Raw genomic sequence first — 22782 nt, 5'->3', positions numbered from 1 at the left:
GAAAGGGAGATTTCCCATTTTCATGTTTTTTTCAGCATTTCACACGACACATGAAACACAATGCGCTATCTGATCATCAATCAAGTCAAGATGTGACACTCAAATGGTACAAAGCTTTATAACTTGAAGATGATCTCGTAGAATAGCATGAACTGCTGATGCATTAATGCCCAAGAACACTTCTGTATTTGCTGGTAAGTCACATGCCTGTCTGTCTTAAGCGTTTTTCATACTGCGGCAATGTTTCCCTTGGATACAGATGAACTAACCTTGGAGCATTTCATGACCAAGATTTCCTCTTTCAAACTCTGTTTCATCCAAATATTGTTGTACAAAGAAGACAATCCTCTTTAAGCACAGGATTCATTTCCTCTAAATCCTGATCAATGTATAACCCTAGAACGAAATTTCCTGGTATTCATTTTTCAACCATGACATAGCGATGTCATCAGATACCACGATGACAGGTAAACAGAATTTAACTTCTAACTACCTATGATGATCCATTCTCTCGTATTACAAAACTTTCCTAGTGCCCTTTGTATACCAATTAGCAACTGTTTAAGAGTCCTGTCTACTTAGTGATGATAAAATAATTGTAACAAAATAATAAACAACAGAAAGCTACATATTTATTTATTTATTTTTAGTTATTTATACATAATATAATTTACAATTATTTTAATCAACAATATTCAAAACACTTTTTTGTAATGTTTTTATATATATATATTTACAATAAATTATTAAATTCAATTAACATAGAATTTTAAATAAAGTTTAATAGTTTGTTATTAAAATAATACAAAAAGAGAACTATACTTTCAACGTATAATATGTATCTGTTAAAAATAAATGCTAAAAAGAAAACAAAAGATTTACTTCTTACAAATACATAAATGAAATAAAACCTGAAATAAATAAACGATTTAAAAATATATTAATTTTTAAATCAGCATATAGTTTAGCATATAATTTAATAAGCATAAAATTTTAATTATGTCACAAAATAGAAAAAAATAAAATAACATTGTAATTATTTAAAATATAGAATAATTGATCAATAATTCTACAACAGTTTGTACTGTAATCAGTAAATAATACTATTTGGGTCGAGGGTAGAATAATTCTGAGATTCTACTGCTTACAGTTTAAGCAAATATATTATTTATATTTATTTTTTATCTATATAAAAATTATATTAGTTTGAAGGATACATCATTTGTTTTGAAAGATTATCTAGAAACTTCAGATTTTATAAAAATAAATTTTATCTACTTTATATCATAGTATTGCTTGTTAATTCATAATTTTTGAGGATTTAAAATAAATTTTATAACAAATATTAATAATCCTGATGGATTATTAAGATTTTATAATAAAAATAATTCTATATCGCATCAGCAAAGAATGGTAGCAAATTAATTTAGGACTACATTTAATTAAGCAGTATAGAATGAAAGTTGTTTATATCCTGTAACTACCAATGTCTATAACACGTTGAGTGCCATGGCTGTACTAACTAATTATATCAGAAGCTGTCAGTGCCATTTGGTAGCCTATGTATAACTCATATGGAATGAATTGTACTTTTGCTGGCCTTTCAGTTCAGCTTTGTGTTCAGCCACCTTTATGTGGCGTGTTAGTAGAATACTTAATGTTATAAAATTATTTGTGGTCCTGTGATTTTTCCATTATTTTTGTAATGGCTGATGGTGAAATCCTGGGTCCCTCTCAGAAAAAGAGAGATTTAATTTTAAAAAGAAATTATCTGTGGAAGAAGAAAACATATTTTGGAAAATCAGGTTAGTAACAGTGAATTTAGTGCCGAAAGTGACAATGAATATGATTATTTAGATGACAGCAATGTCGAATCGGGTAGTGAAAGTGATCTGAGTGAAGACAAAAATCTTAATGTCACTCAACAGTACACAAAGAAACTAAAACCGATGATGATGGGGTATTCAAATAACTGAAAATAACCTTGCTACAATTATAATTGAAACCAATGATGATGATATTCAGATAACTGAAGATGACATCAATACAAATATACCTATATCAAAAAAACCACTCAACTGTACAACAAATACGAAAATGGCATCAAAAGGCGTTATACGTATTTGGCTTTATAAGAGATATCATAATAATGTTAGTACATACTCCCGTTTTATCCAAACTATTATTATTACCAAAAAAATTAGTCAAGTTTTCAGAAAAATTTTATCAGATTGACTGGCACTCAACGTGTTAATGTCGCATAACTTTTTAATAGTTAATGAATAAAAGCATTGGATATATAAAACTAACTTTCCTGGCTTATCAAAAATATAATTATTGTTGATTCTTATACACTGTCATATACATATACTTTCTTTTTGTATGTAAAATAAATTAGATTTCTTTTAGAAAGTTGAAAATTTATCGAATATTTTGAGAATAAAAAAAAACTGGTTAATTCTTAAAGATTTGAAAAGTAAACTAAAATAAAACAGACCACTGAATATCAAATTGGAAATGATAAAATACAATACAGTAATAATAAAACCAAACCGACACATTTTACTTCTCCAGGAGAACATCATATTCAATTTTATATCATAAATATCTTCATTATCGGTAAATCTGCCACGATAACAATTAATAATAATTCATTATAATCTTAGAAAATGAGTTCAAAAAAGTTAGCAAAATTATTTTGGGATGTATATATCCAGTCACAAGTAAAGAGAAATTTATTTTACAGGTAATTCTTTGATATGGTATGGTACTAAAATTTCTGTCTGGAAAACATTATTATTTAAAACATAAAGAATAGTACTGACCCAAAGACCATACTATAAATCAGAATATATTAAATCCAGGGTAAAAATGTGAATAAAACTGTTGACACACCAAAGTTCTGTTAATTTTTCATTATATCATGTACAATATACATAAATTAGATGTTGAAGTAGTTTTTTTTAAAGACAGCAATTTTTGGATAGGCCTTCCCGTTCACTCCAACTAATTGATTTAATAAAATAAATCTTACACGAAATGTGATATTATACAATTCAAAAGTATATGCAATCATGCTCACAACTCTTTTTTTACAACCGGTTTTTTTTTACTTTGAAGTCTGGAAACCACAAGAGAAACTCATTACCATAACTTTTATCAGAATAAACTGTAAGCATAAATGAGAAGTATAGAAACAATTTATATTAATTAAATAGTAAAAGTGAAAAATATAGCAATATGAAAAGAACTTAGTTACATTCTGTTAAGAAATAAGTACCATTTTGAAAATTACTTAACTCAAAAAAGGTTTATAAATTCAATTAAAAGTTACCGTTTGCACTGGTAATTAATTTCTTTCAAAGCAATGACTTCTAAGACAATGCCACTAATTGAACTATCGGTATCAAATCGTTGAATCAATTTAATGGAAACACAGCCATACAAAGGATTTAATCCATTTAATAACCAAGCAGATAAGGTATTAAATACTTGCCCTATTGACATATTGGTGCGATTTAAAAAAAAATAAAAACGCTACAGTGCAATAATGTACGAGTAAATAGATATTTAAATAAATTACTGTCTTTATTGTCACCTTATAGTTTACTTTGTAAGACTAAAAACTTTTCCTACGATTTTGTATTCATTATATAGTACATTTATTTATATTAATATACATAAAGTTAAACTTATTAATCAATCTCTCACACACCCACACACACATACACTCACAGATCCATTGCACACACGTCATATGAATGTGTATAATATTACATTTACAAATTGAAATCATAATTATTTATTATTATAAATTACAGATTATGTAAATTTTAATTGATTTATAAATTATGATTTTTGTTTTTATATAATCTATTGTTATTTCGAGTCCATTCTTGCTCTTAACCTTGCATGAACTTGAAGGAACTCTGGCTGTTTTTCATCATTTGAATCACTGTTACCATTACCTTTTTCCAACTGCAACAAAAAAATAAAAAGATAAATATAATAAAATAGACATGGAAGAAACAAAAATCATTTAACCCGATTCTATTATCTCTATAATCACTGAAATCAATAATGTTTTTTGTTTTTTACACATACAAACAACCGATAGTGTTTGTCTAAATGTCAAAACAAACAATACAATGTTATGTCACAGATCAATCATGTAAAATTTTCAGAAAAAATCAAATAAATTATTGTTCGATCATGGAAGCATATATTATTTCTTCTTATCCAATTGCTTTGTTATAAATTGCCTCTTCTTAATTGTTACTTTTAATTTAGCAACATATTGCCTAGTTAGATGAAAATTCTAGTGCTGAAATCAACATAAATTTAATGAATATTTTAGCAAAATTATTTGAGCAATACATTTAAGATGAAATTATAATATTAAAAAAATAAACTAAATGTTAAGTAATTATATGAATATTTGACATTTATTTGGTAATCCGGCACCTCTACGATGCAATGAATTATCTCTAAAATACATTGAGATGCAAGATTTTGTATATGTCCTCTGGGATGGATAATGACAACTGATGAATATTCAACGTAATCTATCATAAATTGGTATCAACTGTGAGTGCTTTATATTGAACATCTTCACGATTTTATTATATCTACATGTACCTATAAAATTATCATTTCTTTTTTAAATATTGTGGAACAAAGATTTTTAAATTTAGAAAAAAGCTAAACGGAAGTACACTGACTTCATACATGAATATTTAAAACTGCGTCACATATCTGAAGTCAACTTACATAATTGGTTAATTACAAAACTTAACGTACTTTAATTACCACATCATCTGGTACTTAACAAATCAAGCTTAAAAACTAAGTTGCAAGTTGTTTTTGAATGGCTCTGCTAAATCTTCAAACAATTTGTCTCTCACTGATATCTTATATGTTGGCCCTACTGTACAGCAAAATTCTTTTCAATAATTCTTAGATTCAGGTTACATAGTTGTATGTTATTACAGCTGACAGAGAAGATGTATAAACAAATTTTAGTTACTTAAGTTGACAGTAATCAAAAAGAATCTATCTTATGGTGAGATTCAATTGGCAAAGAATTAAAACACTATGCGTTAAGAACTTAAGAACTGTGACTTACAGTAAAAAATAGTGCATCTTCCTAGCTACTAGGTGTCTTGTATTGCTGAATTTACAGAGAATAATAAAGATCAATTTCCATTTGTACTACAAAATTTGTCACAGCAGGCAAAAATCAATCGATCATATCAAAAACTTATATTTGCTTTTTTATATGTCTTTCACATTTGAAATTAGTATCAAATTTAACTACGGATGCTTTCATTGCAGCACTGAAACACTTTATTTCTCGTAGAGGTATACCAAAACAAATGTTCTCTGATAATGACACAAACTTTCAGACTAATAAATATTCTCCATGAATTGTTTACAATATTTAATCAAAGGAATTCAAATACAATGCTCAGTCCTTTTCAACTTTCTTTGAAAAATTATACACCATACTCACACAAATTGAAGCTACTTTAAACTCATACACTCTATATACTGTATCTTCTGATTCGAGGGATACACAACCACTGACTCCTGGACACTTACTTACTGGATCTCCTCTGACTAGAATTCCTAAGCCCAATTTCACTGAAATCTCTATTAATCGTTTAGGCCATTGACAACTACTGCAAAATTTTACACAATCTATTTGGAATAAATGGTTGAAGGCTTACTTAAATCTATTACAACAATGCAACAAATGGCAAACTACTAAGAGGAATATCTGTGAAGAAGACATAGTATTATCAGATGAAAATACTGCTCTTCTACAAAGGAGAGATGGTTTAAAAATCAAAACAGGTTTAGACAATTTAATGTGTTGCAGAATTCAAAATATCAATCTGAATACTACGCACACCAATACACAAACTATGTAGATCCTTAACTGGCTTCGCCCAATTCCATTGCAGATATCCACTTAAATATAGCGATTTACTTATTTAGGAATCCATCCAATCGATTACCTATCTAGAAGATCCATTAATATATTATAAACTAGTTCTTCTGTCTGTACAAACGATTGCTCACTTAAGTATCTAGCCATTATCAGATTTACTAATTAAGTAATCTACATATTCAAGAAATTCATCCTACTAAAGATATATATTCAAGGTATCTCTCTTAAAATGGTAAATTTTTATCTGGCTTCGCTCGATCCATTGCAGATATCAAATTATAACGGCGATTTGGTTATTATATTAGAACAATATATTAAATAGAACATTAATTAATTATATGAATATATATAAATTTGATAATCCAGCACCTCTACAGTGCGATGAATTAATGTTCCAATACACAGAGGGATAAGATTTGCACGTGAACATTTCTTTTGCAATGAGGACTATGTATAGATATGTTAATGCAGAGATAAAAAACAACAGGAAGTGGACCAGCATTTACCTAGATGGATCAAAGGTTGTTCTTGATCAGAAGTACATTACAAAGTATCAATTAGCGGTCAATTATAAAATTAAATACAAAAAACAGATATGATAAGTTCATATTAATAATTATAGTATAAATATATGAAGGTAGTTAATATATAAAATAACACGCAATTCAGAGAGCATTAATGAAAATTATTTGAATAGATATTTAAATGTATTTGAGTATGTTGAACGGGACATAGACAATTTCTTTTTTTTAATTTAATGTTATTTAAAAATTCACGTCTAGAGTAATAGTTTTTGTAAAAAAAAATGATTTTTTATTGTATTTTAACTAAATTGGTGAAATTTTTTACAAATAGTTTGGAAATTAATAGAGCATAATAAAGCCCTTTCTCATAGGCCAAAGTATTACATTGAGTTACATGAAAACATTTATAATGTCCGGGGTTTAATAGAAGCTAATGTTATTTTCTTAGGAAAAACTAATTTTATTTTCTTACGGATAAATTAAAGCATATTTAACAAAAAGTAAACATATTTAATTTGCTAAATAGCGGTATACGAGATTCATACTTAACAAGCACCAGATAATAATCTAACACCCCATTTTTATATCTTAAAAATCTGTTCTGACTTACTGAGGGAGCCCCAGCTGGGAATATATTTATTTCTTTTTGCAAATGAAATCGAATTGATAATTCCAAGAGAATTTATGATCCAGTAAAACAATCTGAAATTTTGTTTTACAGGCAATAGAAATACTATTGCAATCATCTGTGTGATACTATTGAGTTCAATCTGTGTGATTGCCAGTATTATATCTACTTGAGAAGCACAATGGGAAAAGATTTATTCATATTTTAAGTTTTAATCTATCCAGTGGATAATTTTTTACTACCAAAACACGGTGGTTTTAATAAACCATTTTGCAACAGTTAAAACTAAATATTTAGTAAAAAATTATTCTTATCATTATTTTCATTATTGAGCTCATCAGCAACTCCATATCTTATTATTTTTTAAATATTGATGCCAAAGTAGAGTTAATTAACAAAGAATGAAACATTTTACAAAGTACCGATCGAATTTTTAGATTTGAAAAGAAATCGGCAAGAATGAAACAACCATTATAAATGCCATGAGATTCAAAGCTGTTTGAAACATTAAAACTAGTATCCTATATCCTTAAAAAATGTTAAAAATTGTACATTAAAAAATTACCATAAACAGATCAGTAGGAGTATCAAGATATAAATACGGTACCTCTACCCTCTTCCTGAAATGAAGGAAAATTGGATTTCATTCCATTCAAAACCTTTTGGATGATTATTTATTTTTTAGATTACTCAAAAGGAATAAGGGAAGATAAGGAAATAAATAAAAAAGGAAAGAGAAAAATCAAAATCTTAAGAAAACAACAAATTAAATAAAAATTTTTTGACACAAAATTTTGCACAAAAAGTTTTGTTTGAAATTCTGAACCTAAAGAAAAATTTGTGTTAACTCAATATTTCACATTGCCAGCCTCCATGGTGTGAGTGGTAGCGTCTTGGCCTTTCATTCAGAGGTCCCAGGTTCGAATCACGGTCAGGCATGGCATTTTCACACATTCTACAAATTATTCATCTCATCCTCTGAAGCATGCTTGTCTACTTTAGAGTTAAATAATTTCCAAAGATTAGTTTTGTTTCAACTTTCTATTCATGTTACATTGCAATTCGTAAATTTTATATAAATACTGGAAAAGTAGTAGTAGTATTTCTTTATTCTTTCTTATATGTTATATGGTATAACAACAAATGAATTTAAATAGGTGATGAAACGTTGCCTTTTTCTGTGGAGAGAACATTACAAAAGATTAACAAGTTTATAAATCTGCAGCTGTGCTAATCTGACAAAGTGTGAGAGAAGCATTCATTCACATCATATTTCCTTTAAAAGAAGCCTCAGTTACCTCTAAGATAGTCTGGTGAGTGAAAATATCTAAGTAAACTATAAACTTTTCAATAAAATCTCGCATACAAGGATATAACAGTAACAGACTTATGATTGATAAATCGCTCATAAAATTGAATAAAAACAAATACTGGTTTTGGCAGTATAGTAATACAAATACAGTGTTATTTATTGATGCGATGATACAATGTAATATATAAATTATTATCTATTTGGTTACCTCGTTATACAATAACAATAAGAGTTATACAATAACAAGAGATATCTATAACATAAATTTAAATTTTATTATGACTGAATGACTCTTTTAATACTGATACAAATAAAATAATTACACTTTCAAGACGCCGGGCACGTTCTTCAATAACTCTTTCTAAAGGTGTTTTATCCTCCAATCGTTGTAATTCCAGTTCCTTTTTGGCTTGGCTGTCTTTATGTTTTTCCAATGCTCTTTGCAGCTCCGACTTTTGATTTAAAACATTCTTACCTCTGAAATCATAAAATAATACATATATACATATATTGAAATCAAATTCTTCTAAACACACACATATGTATACACATATATATATATATATATATATATATACATATGTATACACATATATATATATATATATATATATATATATCTCTGATGGGAAACTTAAACTGAACTGCTACAGATTAAACACAGTTGCAACATATAACATTTATGAAAGAAACTAAAACATAATAAAGTAAATTCAGAATTTAATTTAATTTATGTTTTCATTTCAACAAAAGTTTACATATTTACCATATTATTAAAAAAGTTATTCGTACTATGCGTCTCTGCACAGTGGTGCGCTTTTGTGTTCAAGTAATCATACTGAGTCACTCACGTGATGCAAAACATTGTAGTCAATGGGGTTGAATATTCGCCTACAGTTCATCAGTTAGTGTGATGATTCGATTCAGAAACTCATCCTTCAAATAACTCCCCAAAAAAAATCACAACTAGACAAATCTGGTAAATGCAGAAATCACCGCTCTTGCTAACAATTTTAAAGGTGAATAAACATGTCTTAGTGAATGGCTTCATGATGTGCAACAAATTGCTCTGTCTTGTTGGAAGAAGCAGTAGTCCTTTCTTTATTCATGATTTTTTAACTTTAGTGTAGAATTCTTTGAAAATTATACAGTTCACTTCTGTATTGACAGTCTAGCCAAAAAAAAAAATACCCACCAGGCTGACTTTGGTAGTTGGGTTTCAATTAACCACACATCTCTGGAACGGTCAACCTAAGACTCTACAAGACTACATTTCACTTACATTCATACATATCATCCTCAGAAGTAATACCTTATGATGGTTCCAGTGGCTAAACAGAAAAAGAGAGTCTAGCCAGAAAATATTGGCCCTATTATATGATTAGTATACTATAACTGATTTTCTCATTGTGAAGTGGATTTTTAAATAAATTACTGAATAAATTCAGTGAGGATTTTAATTCGTCCAATACCTGGTGTTGTGTAAATTAACGTGCCCAGATAAATAAAACCGTGCCTCACTTGACATGAAATCCAGCACATTTGTCCATAGACAATGTTTTGAAGAAGCCAGCTGCAATAATCATGACGTTTAAGTTGTCTGTTCTCTTAAGTTGTTGCATAGTTGCTACACAATAGGCTTTCAAATTTAAATTGTGAAGAATCTTACGCGGCAAGATGTGTTGTATTTTACAACCTTTGTGATGAGTTAGACTGGCTATTTAATTCTGCCTGTTATGAAAAAATTTATAATTATCAAGATGATTGTCAATTTTGGCAATTGATATACATATATATACATATAAACAAGAAGTTGGACAGGAAATAACAAAACAAGTTGTAAGCATTTTTATATACAAAGCATTATGAAAAAATAGCACAGACATTCTAAAAAAAAAAAAATAAAATAAATCTCATGCAAATATATACTAAGAAAAATGAAGACTGAAATTGTGTTACATTCTTCCACAAGAATTTTCTACAGCATGCAGACTATACGCTAAATCCTTGAAGTTATATTTTCGTTCTGTTCATCGCAACAAATTATACGTGAGGTTATCTCTAAAGTAAAGACTGTTTCATTGTAAAAAAGTTTATTCTGAAAACTTTATAAATATTTTTTATTTCTCCTAAACTACATACCTTATACTAGTAGTTCTCTATATAATCGCCAAATGAATTAAGATATTTATCGTAGCCATACCCAGCTTCAATATACTTCGTCGTATTCTTCCGCCGCCAGACCATTTATCCACTGATTAACAGCATTCTTAAGTTCATCGTCACCCGCGAATCGCTTACCACTCAAATATTCTTTCGATTTCCCAAACAAATGATAATCAGAAGGAGCTAAGTCCGGACTATATGGTGGGTGATCGTAAATTTCCCAAACAAATGTTCTCAATAAATCACTTGTCGGACCCGCAACATGTGGACGTTCATTATCGTGCAGCAAGACGACGTCGTCGTTCAACCGTCCACGTCGCCGATATTGAATGGCGCGCCGTAACTTAGGTAGAGTTTCGCAGTGGGCTTGTGATTTTATAGTCATTCCACGCGGCATGAAATCGATCAGCAGTATGCTAAACCGATCCCAAAAGACTACGGGCATCAGTTTGCACCCAAATGGCTGTAGCTTGACCTTTGTCGGTCTGGTTGGTGATTGTGGATGACACCATTCAATTGACTGCCGTTTTATCTCTGGCGTATAATACGAAATCTATGTTTCATCGCCGGTAACAATTGAATTAAGGAACTCATCACCTTTTTCTGTGTAGCGCATCAAAAATTCCAAAGTAGATCACATTCGGATTATTTAAACACGTTCCGTTACGACGTGCGGCACCCAACGTGCACAAACCTTTTTTAAGCCTAAACGGTCATGAACAATCCGACCGATAACAGCTCTTGAAACATCAGGGAAAAGAAGGGTCAGGTTGGAAATCGCTGAGCGACGATCTTTTCCGATTTCATCATCGACGCTTTTCAACAGGTCCTCGGTGATTATCGAGGACCTCCCCGAACGTTCTTCATCGTACACATTAATTCTGTTATTTCTAAACCTTTTACACCATTTTCGGTCGTTTTTTTCATTCATTACATTATCACCGTACAATCACCAACTGCCTATGAATGTCAGCCGGTTTAACGTTTTATTGGGAATAGTTAGTCAAATTATTAATTTTTTCAAATTGCCCACTTCGGGGCATGCGTTTTGGTTGTTTTCCATTTTATCCAACATTCTTTCATTCTTTCTGAGGTTGTTTTCTTCCTTTTTTCTAAAACATTCAACTCACCCCTCTTTTGGATTTCGGGTTTTCTAGGAATTTTTGATTTTCATCTTTTAGTATTTCTCAGACATAAATATTTTCAATTATTTCAGTCTTCTTGAATCTGTTTGAATCATTTGGTTTTGGTTCCTTATTTTTGAAGAATTCAAATACTATTTTTTAAGTCTTATTGTTTGTGACTATAGAATATGATTCCCTTAGTGCTCATGGTGTGTAACAATTTTTCAATTTTTACAGGTTTTTATTGGGGAATAATTTAAAAAAATTAAATTTAGAATAGCTGTATTAAAGGGTAAAGTATGATGATCGTTTCAAAAATGGGGTATCAGTTTTTTTCCAAATCTTTATATTAGGATCCAACTAGTTTATCTAAACCAAAAAAAAAAACAAAAAAAAACAGTAAACATATGTATTATGTATGTATGTGCTTATGTGTGCTGCACTGCCCCCTTGTGTCTCAGGATTGACCAAACTGATCTTTTTTTCAAATTTGGCTTAAATATTTGTAAACATGGGGGCAATGATCGTATTAATCTTTTTTCAAAATTCATTAAGGAGGTGGGTGATATGCAAAAAAAAATTTGATTTTTTTTCTCAGAAATTTCAGAGATCTTTATTTAAGCAAATTTTTTACTTATGCATAAATCCAAAAAAAAACTTTTTATAAATCTCCCTTCTTTTTTGAAAGTTATAGCTATTAAGAATTGTTTACAGTTTTTTAAAATTGTAGATGCCTAACCTAAAATGCAAATTTCAAAGCAAAACCTACATATATTTGTTGAAAAGTCTTTGTTAAAATTTATTCCCCACCTCTAAAAAAAATGTTTTTTTTGCTTTAACTATTTTAATTTTTACTATTAATAGCTGGGAAAATCATACTTAATAATTTATAAAATTCCAGTTTTTTTTAATATTTTTATTAAATCTGCTTTTCCAGTAGACTATTTTAAGTCACTGTATATATAAATGTACAATTGAATATATTATAAATAAACACATATCTGGTTTTGTAGTGCCGCTGCATTAGATTCTCGGCATACATTAGAATTACTATCTATTTATTATTTTACTCCACTGTACGTCAAATATTTTTATGTGGCAAAACTGATTATTTAGTAGATACCATTACATGTAATATACTATAAAGATGGATTATTTACTTGGAGGATTTTAATAATATATATATATATATATTACATAATAATACATACATTTTTTGGTTGAATAATAATTCTCTGTGTAAATTTTGTCGATCGCTAGATTCTAAACATGGATTTTGTATCTTTTTCGGTAAAATAATTCCATCATCAGTTGATGTCGTCGTCATATTTGTCTTGTTTGCATTATTTTTTGATGAAGGCAACAAATTGTTACACCCTCTACTGTCCGGTATCATGCCAGTTACCGAAATATCAACAAGATTTTCACCGCTTTTGCTACCTAGAAAAAACATTAAAAATAAATTATAAAACATTTATGAGATGTATCTACACACATTAAAAAATAAACGATACAAAAATTAGTTTTTTAATTAAGAATAGTTAAAATTATTAACCGTGTACGGTTTGATAAAACAATATTGTTACCTTTTTTGACAATAATTGAAAAATGCTATTCTATCAATAAAACCTAAAACAACTGCCTTTACATTTGCCTAGATGAATCGAAGGGAACCCACCGGGTCGATCTAGTGGTGAACTTGTTATCGCAAATCAGCTGATTTTGAAGTCGAAAGTTCTAAGGTTCAAATCCTAGTAAAGGCGGTTTACTTTTATCGAAATTTGAATATTCTTCTTTTTTCTGTTTAGCCTCAGGAACCACCATAAGGTATTACTTCAGAGGGTGAATGAGGATGTAGATGATTTAGTAGTCTCAGGTCGACCGTTCCTGAGATGTGCGGTTAATTGAAATCCAACCACCAAAGTACACCGGTATCCGCGATTTATCCTCAATTACGTATAAAAGTAATTGCCTTTATTAGGATTTGAACCTTAGAACTCTCAACTTCAAAATCAGCTGATTCATGATGACGAGTACACCGCTATACCAACCCGGTCGGTTGGATTTGAATACTAGATCGTGGTTACTGGTGTTCTTTGGCGGTTGGGTTTCAGTGAACCACACTTCTCAGGAACGGTCAACCTGAGACTGTACAAGACTACACTTCATTTACATCCATACATATATCATCCTCTGAAGTAATACCTTATGGTGGTTCCAGAGGCTAAACAGAAAAAGAAAGAAAAGATGAACTGAAGGAAACCGTACTAAAATTTTGATTCCGCTAAACATTAATTAAACAATTAAATTTAAAATAAAAATACTCAAAATAATATTAAAGTAAATACATGAAGAATATGAAAAATAATTCACAGCTCAAAAATTATTTTAGCACATATTTATAAGGGTAAACAAATGAGGTAAAATATCATGTGAAAAATGTGGTATTGGGTGTCTTGCAAATCTAAAACACGTATGTGTGGCGCATTCCTTTTGGGCTTTTATTTCAGGGTTTGTTCGGGGACTGGAGAAATATCACGGAAAAACACAATCTTGATTTTCTTTAGAGGCACTAGAAAAAACTTTACTTTGATTATACTTTACTAGGGCTGTCAAAAAATGTCAAGTTTTCCAAAATTATAAATGACCTTGAACACAGAACAGTCTTTGAAAGTTTTAGCCTTTATAAGAAGGGGTGTTAGATTGAAAGAAAACTTAAGCTTAACTTACGTGTTAACATTTTTAAAATTTCTTTTTTTAAATTTATTCTCTAAAATTTTTTAGAGGAGGGGGCAACAACATTTTAAAAAATTCTGAAAACTTTTTTTTATTACTTATATTTAAACATTTATTATGAAAATAAAAATAAGAGTTTTAACGGTTTAATTTGAAGCCGGAAAGAGTTTCTAACGAAAAAGCTGTGCAAGATATTATATGATTTGACCCGATGTAACTGGGAATCAAAGATTTCTCATTAAATTGAGGATGTAGAACATAATAAAATCAAGGATAACAGATTAGCATAAAATTGAGAGGAATGGATAGTAGTATCAAACCAGTCAACTGATGGATAATTTACAAAAAGTTAATGTAACATGTTTCAAACAATGTATTTTCTAATCTACTGTCATAATAACTCTTAAGAGGTATGGTGCAAAAAGGAAAGCACGGTAATTAGTCAAAAAAAACTGGGTATAGGATTTTTGCATTTATTGATGTTTCTTGATCTAGGAACCCCCAAAAACAAAAGTAATGTTCGTATGTACGTATGTACATATGTACATATGTACAAGGTGCTGCCCAAAAGTTCGGGGAATTTGAATTTCGCGCGCGAACCATTGTTGGTACGACCTGCTGCCGCTAGATGTGGCTAACAATACTCTTTGTGAATCAGTGTTCCAACAGCTGTGACGATAAGAGGCTGCATTGTTGACTTTCGTGCGGTTGTGTAACGTTGTGTTTTACTGCTTCGGCGAAGTTCTAAACGGCAGATTGAACCTGCATAAAATTTTGCTTCAAGCTTAACAAAACCGGTGCAGAAACCCACGCATGCTTGTGGAAGCATTTGGTGACAATGCTATGAGTAAAAGTAAAACTTTTTTGTGGTAAAAACGATTCAAAGATGGACGAACGACAGTCGATGACGATGAGCGTTCAGGAAGACCATCGACATGCGCAACAACGGAAAACATCGCGAAAGTGCGAGAGACTATCGTTGCAGATCGTAGACAAACAATCCATGATGTTTGTGCAATCGTACAAATGTCATATGGGTCCGTGCAATGCATCTTGTCGGACAATTTGAACATGAGACGCATCGCTGCAAAATTTGTACCGAGACTGTTGAACAGCGACCAGAAAAACAATCGCGTAGCTGTCTGTAGCGAATTGAAAAATTCAGCAACAGATGACCCTAACTTCATCTCCAACATCATAACCGGTGATGAGACACGGGTGTACGGGTTTGATCCTGAAACTAAGCTGCAGTCGTCGCAGTGGAAGTCGCCAAGTTCGCAGCAACGTGAAGTCCATGATGATTATTCTTTTCGACATCAAAGGCATTATCCACAAGGAATTTGTTCCTCTTGGTCAAACCGTCAATGGGATGTTCTATTGTGGAGTTTTGAAGCGGTTACGTGAAAGCAAAACGTTCAGATCTGTGGGGTAACAACAGCCGGGTTCTGCACCATGACAACGCGCCCGCGCACACATCGCTAGCCGTTTTGAATATCTTGTCTTCCAATAAGACGGTAGTGATTCCCCACCTCCCTATTCGCCTGACCTTGCCCCGTGCGACTTTTTGCTGTTTCCGAAAATAAAATTTCAATCGAAAGGCAGTCGTTTTAACACAATTGAGGAGATTCAGGAAGAAACGCAGAACGTGCTTTGAACACTTACATCTGCAGACTTCCAGGGATGCATGGAATCACGGGAAAAACGCTGGGATCATTGTATCAATGCCCAAGAAGATTACTTTGAAGGAGACAGTGGAAATTATAGGTTACGGTAAGCTATTTTATTTTTATGGTAAAATTCCCCGAACTTTTGCGTCGCACCTCGTACAAATGTACATGAATTGGCGTGTTATAATTTTAATAATGTTTGACTGAATAAACTGATTTTGATGAAATTTTGTACAGAGACTCGCATATACGGGGTAATTTATCGGTAACACTTTGGAGTCAGTATCTCCAAGGGACGGGGGTATGTTTTTAGAGATTAAAATTATGCTCGGCACATATGTGCATGTTCACTGCATTTTTTTTAACAGAAAAATGTCTTCTAGGCACAGTATTAGTACAAGTGACCCGAAAAAATACTTTGCAGGCCATATTGGTGGTGGGGGAGTTGATTAAATAAAAAAAATATTGATTTTCAAAATCTTTTTACGTCAAACTTTTTGTATTAAACGTTTAATAATAATATTACAATAAAATTTCTTTGTAATTCAACCTCAACCCCAAAAAGAGAAATCATAGGTAACTTTTTATTTGTTGTACATTCTTGGGTGGAATTTCTTTTTATTCACATCCATTTAAAATAGTAAACGTAGAAAAATATAGAAGGTGATTCTGGTGGTTGGGAACTGAAAGATTAAAATATTTTTAAACTTTTTTGTTTATAAACATATAACCATAATTTTAGAATAAAAGTTCATCATAAATTGCCACCCGTCCCAAAAAAATAAAACTTAGGAAACTTTTTTCATGTATTTTGACAACTTTGGTGTCAGCTTTTTTTAATCAAATTATTAAACTTCTCAAATCTGTTTAATATCCATTTTTTGACTTTGGTATATCGACAGAATGCTGATACTTTTAAAGATAATTACTGAATAATAGAAAAAAAACCCTTAAGGTTAATTAAGAAAATAGAACGGCAAACAACTGTCGTTCAATAAGTAAAAAAAAAGTCAAGCTCATCTCATCTCCTCCTCACTCCTCTTTCCCTTGTTTGCCCCTTTCACAAATGTCATCAACGACACAACAAGTAAACGGTGTTCTCATTAAATCACTTGAAAAACCTAATTTTATAATAAACGTTCTAAACTAAAAATAAAAAAAAAAAAGAAGCTAACTTTCTCTCACGTTGATGTTGATGAAGCGAGGAAAAAGCAGTATTCGTCGACGCATGATATGAGAATTCGTTAGAGTTACGGTGGGGAAGGGCAAAGAAAAAAACAGTTAAACATGACACCGGCCACCGTTCAACCATATCGAAAAACCTCTTCATCCTGTCACTTACCTCTACCTAAAAAATAAACCTCTCACACACAAACACGCGTACACACAAAAACTTTCTTTTAATATTTTGCACTATCGCATACAAAACTCGTATGCAATATATATATATATATATATATATATCTATTCCGTTCAAAACTTCCATTTAAAAACTAAGTTAATACTCTATAATTCTACGAGTAATTATATATTATATAGATAAACTGTACTAACACGATACATTTATTATAAATTAAATTACATACAAAAAGCAAATCATTTGCAATGAAAGCGATTTAATATTAATTGAAGTATATCTAATCGTTAATACTATTATTTCTCTATTAGATACTACCGATTTAAAAAAGACAGAATTATAATTTAATGGAAAAACCAGTTTTGGATGATATTTAGAATTTCCCTTAGGTCGTATATCTAAGTAATATAAATAAATTTTGTAGATAAAAAATTATTAAATACAAATTTAACTGAATAAATAAATAATTTCGTGCATAGGTCCCGGGTTCGAATCTCGGTCAGACACGGCAACTTTTCATACGCTACCAATTTCCACCAGGTTAATGACCATAGCTATAGATGCCCCCGGTCTTTCATTAAAAAATAAAAATAAATAAATAACATTTTTTCACTTATTTATTATTTTTACTTTCTTGTACGATATAAAGGAAATATTGTGATTGCAAAAAATTTCGGTTTTCAGATTTCAAGGGAAATATCCATTTTGACTACCCCTGAATCCATTTTGACTAGTTTCATCGTGACGTGTCTAAAAAAAACCAAAATAAAAAAAAATGGATTTTAGACTTTTTGTTAATTCCAGTAATAAGCCCTCAATGAGAAATTTTGAACGATGTATAATTTTTTTTTTTTTTTTTTTTGTTTTTTCTCTACTCCCCTGGGCCGGACCGACTTGATGGTATTACGCCACCCAGAGGAGTGTCCGTTACTCTAATAGGCCCTCCCCGCCTACCGGCTATATACCGGCATGGCAGGTCAGGCCTACCGGTGGCTCTTTTGAGATTTTTTATTCTCTATTATGTCCTCTATGGAACCACATCATACCTACAAGTCGTGATGTGACCCCCGGATCTTTTATAATACTCTCTTGTCCCTACAGCACACCCCAAGGAGTCCTCAGCGGATCATTGAAACCAGCACACCTAAGCATGCTGGCTCTCACCGCTGAGGCTGACCACCCGACCTAACATACTAGAAACCCGTACTTCTTTCATCTTCATTCTTCTGTTTTAGTACTGTCTTTATATAATCAGCGACCTTCCTCCAGTTCTCCTTACTGCTGAGCATGAAATCCACGGTCTCCTTCGGCGTTTTTCCATGAATACCCGCGTCGTGTCTTAGTCTTATCCATTTATTACATACTAAAAACGTACGCTCAGAATCATCGTCCTGTTCGCAGTACATGCACGCGGGTTCATTCCTTCTTCCCACCTTATGGAGATAACCATTGAAACACCCATGTCCCGTCAGGAACTGGGTGATCCAATAGTCAGTTTCTCCATGCCGCCTGTTAATCCCTGTTAATTCTGGAATTAAGGTTCTTGTCCATCCAGTCACTCCAGCCTCCGCCCATCTCTCCTGCCAGATTCTATGTATGTTTTCCCTGACTTCATTTTCTGCTCTCCCTAAAAACCTGTCGGTTCTATATCTGGCGATAAGTTCAATCGGTAACATTCCCGAAAGCACACAGAGGGCCTCGTAAGAAACAGTTCTATAGGCAGATACTACTCCCAGTAGTATCCCCCCGTGTGCTCTCTTCAACCTGTCTCTATTTCTGCTAATAGTGAGAGCACAACTCCATGCCGGCACGGCATACATCATTGTTGACACTACGGTTGTCGCTAAAACTCTTCTTTTTGATGCCCGAGGAGCGCTCTGCTTTGACAAAATTATATTTAGGCATTTAGTCAGTTTCTCCGCGCTCTGACAGACACTTAGTACCTGCTCAGTAAATCTGCAGTTTTTCTGTAAGATGACTCCAAGATATTTTAACACTGTTACTTCCTCAATATTGTAGTCTCCAATTCGTATATCTACTGGCTGCAATACGCGTTTTCCAGTGAATTTAATGTATTTACATTTTTCAATCGAAAGCTGCAATCCCCTATCAATGTATCGATGTATCATAAGTGGTACTTATTATCACCGGTTCCAGAGTTATAGCTAAATAAGATTTTAATTAATGAAATATTTGGATTTTACAAGGGGAAGGCACATCGGTTCGAATCAGACTTTTTCTCCTTTTTTTAACTTGAAATAAATAAAAAAAAAAGTTAAAAATTATTAACTTCTGATTGTAAGAAATTACACATCAAATTTTTTTATCACAGTTACGTAATTTTGACAGTGACATCATCGCTTCTTTAGAACGGAAATTTTTATTCTTCCAATCATATAAAGTAATCAAGTAAAATTTTTTAAGTCGGAGTTTTTTAAATCTTCATTCCGCTCTAATCAAATTTTTTTTGTTCAATCTCCGGGTTTACCGTTAAGTATTGCTTCGGAAGATGAGATGAATGATTTGTAGCGTATGTGAAAATGACCGGGATTCGAGCCCAGGACCTCCGGATCAAAAAATTTAGCAAAGTATTGCATGACTTTCCCGGCTATTATTAACAAAAATTATATTTAGACCGACTTTTCGTTATTTTATTTTGTTTCTTTCTGAAAAAGCCATAATCTAAAATTTTACAAAAAAAAACTTTGGTCCAAAAAAAGTTACACGTCAAAATCAATCTACAATAAAAATGTTAGTAGTAGTCTAAAATAAAAATTTCAGTATTTCGAGAAATATGTCATGTTTTTACTCAACAAAAGATACAGAAACTATAACGATCCAGATGTTTTTGATTTTAAACTATTCAGCGTAACTGAACGACCGAGAACCAGTTTTCATGAAATTTTCACACGCATTACTTCAAATACATCGTACAGCATATCTAAATTTCAATGAAATTGATCTAGTAGTTTTGAAGGTTTTTGAGCCAAAAAATTTGATATGTATGCCTTTTTTTTTTCTTCAGTCATTTGACTGGTTTGATGCAGCTCAACAAGATTCCTTATCTAGTGCTAATCGTTTTATTTCGGTATACCCCCTACATCCTACATCCCTAATAATTTGTTTTACATATTCCAAACGTTGCCTGCACAATATTTCCCTTCTACCTGTCCCTCCAATATTAAAGCGACTATTCCAGGATGCCTTAATATGCGGCCTATAAGTGTGTCTCTAGTTTTAACTATATTTTTCCAAATACTTCTTTCTTCATCAATATTCCACAATACCGCTTCATTTATCACTTTATCCAACCGTCTGATTTTTAGCATTTTCCTATAGCACCGCATTACAAAAGCTTCTAATCTTTTCTTCTCAGGTACTCCGATGGTCCAAGTTTCACTTCCATATAATTGTAAGCACCAAACATGTACTTTCAAAAATGTTTAAATTAAGTTTTGATGTAAACAAATTATATTTCTGACTGAAGGCTCGTTTCGTCTGTGCTATTCGGCATTTTATATCGCTCCTGCTTCGTCCATCTTTAGTAATTCTACTTCCCAAATATCAATATTCTTCTACCTCCATAATCTTTTCTCTTCCTATTTTCACATTAAGTGGTCCATCTACATTATTTCTATTACATTTCATTACTTTCGTTTTGTTCTCGTTTATTTTCACGCGGTAGTTCTTGCGTAGGACTTCATCCGTACCGTTCATTGCTCCTTCTAAATACTTTTACTCTCCGCTAGAATTACTATATCGTCAGCAAATGGTAGCTTGTTTCTTTTCACCTTGTACTGTTACTCCGAATATAAATTGTTCTTTATCATTAACTGCTAGTTCTATGTTAAGATTAAAAAGTAACGGGGATAGGGAACAACATCCTTGTCGGACTCCCTTTTTTACTACAGCTTCTTTCTTATCTTCTTCGATTATTACAGCTACTGTTTGGTTCCTGTAATGTTAGCAATTGTTCTTCTATTCGAACCCTAATTTTTTAAAAACGCTGAACATTTTATTCCAGTCTACGTTATCGAATGCCTTTCTCGGTCTATAACTGTCAAATATGTTGGTTTGCTTTTCTCCGTAGGCCTATAAATAAATATATAAGAAACCCCCGAATGGCATTTTCGTACTCTCATACCCTCAAAACATTAAAAAAATTAATTTCACCTTTCCCCGCTCCCACCAACTGGCCGAAAGTAATACCGTACTACTTTTCTTTGAAAAGTCGGTAAAATTAATTGGTTATTTTTGAGCTTATCTATGGACTTTATTCGCATCACTTGACTCAGAATCAAATTTTCTACGATTTAAAACTTTTATAGAAATTACTATGTTATTCGATCCCTAATATTTTGTTTATTTACCCCAGATTTCTCGAAAACTTCTGAAAATATAGTTAAAGGAACCTGTTTTTCCGATTTTTTTCTAGGTAGATTTTACATAAGACCGTTCAATTTGGGTTCGAATAATTACAGTCTGGTTAAATTTTATCTAAGGTGCAGAAATCAGGACAAAATATTTCGGTAGCCAACACCGACTAACAAAGCGTTTCCGAAGTTAATTTGTATGAAATTTCGATACTTACGTATTAGCCCGTCGACCATAACCACAATGATTCCATAACTTTGAAAATACTTCAAAGTTACAGGATCATTAACAAATTTTACATATTAAAAATATAAGCATATTGCTTATCGTTATGGATATAAATCAACCAAACTTAACCTACGCTCGCTAACCTCGACTAATTAACAGTATAGTTTTTATTATTTAAATAATAAATAATTGAATTCCAATAATTACTGAACTTATTATTTATAAACACTTTAAACATTACCGTGTTAATTAGTCAAGGTTAGCGAGCGCAGGCTAAGTTTGGTTAAATTATATTTATAAAATAAATAAATATAAATGAATATAAAAAAATCCCTTTCGGCACGCCGGAAGGCGGAAGTAGATTTTACCGGTGCTAAGTAGGTGATAAAGAAGATTTCCACCTTAAAATTAAGAAAAACTTTAAATTTACTCGATACGACAATGGTTGTACGTGAAAAAAGTTTCACATGTTTAGCATACGACAAGTCTCATCTTCTTACAATTCCAACGACATAAGAGCCTTGCCATAAGAGTTGGTCAAATCAAAAATTGTTTCAGACAAAATTTTTAGGTAAATTTTAGAGGATTAACTACTACTTTAAACCGCCGACTCGATACTGTGCCGATTAAGGGAGGTATGATTTTTTTGTCTTCGAAACTCCATTTTTTCTATCCCATGGGCCAGGGGTCGGCAACCTTTTGAGACAGAAGAG

General features: G+C 31.6%; 1 protein-coding gene across 1 annotated transcript in view; it reads right to left on the bottom strand.

Annotated features, from left to right (window-relative positions):
• Positions 1-3786: 3786 nt before the first annotated feature.
• Positions 3787-22782, bottom strand: part of LOC142332848 (uncharacterized) — a 168084-nt gene continuing 149088 nt past the window's right edge. Inside the window, exons 3-5 of the mRNA XM_075379496.1 lie at positions 12919-13147; positions 8741-8894; positions 3787-3978 (exon numbers count right to left, since the gene is read on the bottom strand). Coding sequence (XP_075235611.1) covers positions 3880-3978; positions 8741-8894; positions 12919-13147 — 482 coding nt within the window. The 3' untranslated portion in view covers positions 3787-3879. The remainder of the gene's footprint in view (positions 3979-8740; positions 8895-12918; positions 13148-22782) is intronic.

This window comes from Lycorma delicatula, chromosome 12 (assembly GCF_047948215.1).
Source record: "Lycorma delicatula isolate Av1 chromosome 12, ASM4794821v1, whole genome shotgun sequence".
In the NCBI taxonomy this organism is placed as follows: domain Eukaryota; kingdom Metazoa; phylum Arthropoda; class Insecta; order Hemiptera; family Fulgoridae; genus Lycorma; species Lycorma delicatula.
The sequence above is the reverse complement of the archived record's forward strand: the minus strand, read 5'-3'. Positions and strand labels throughout refer to the sequence as shown.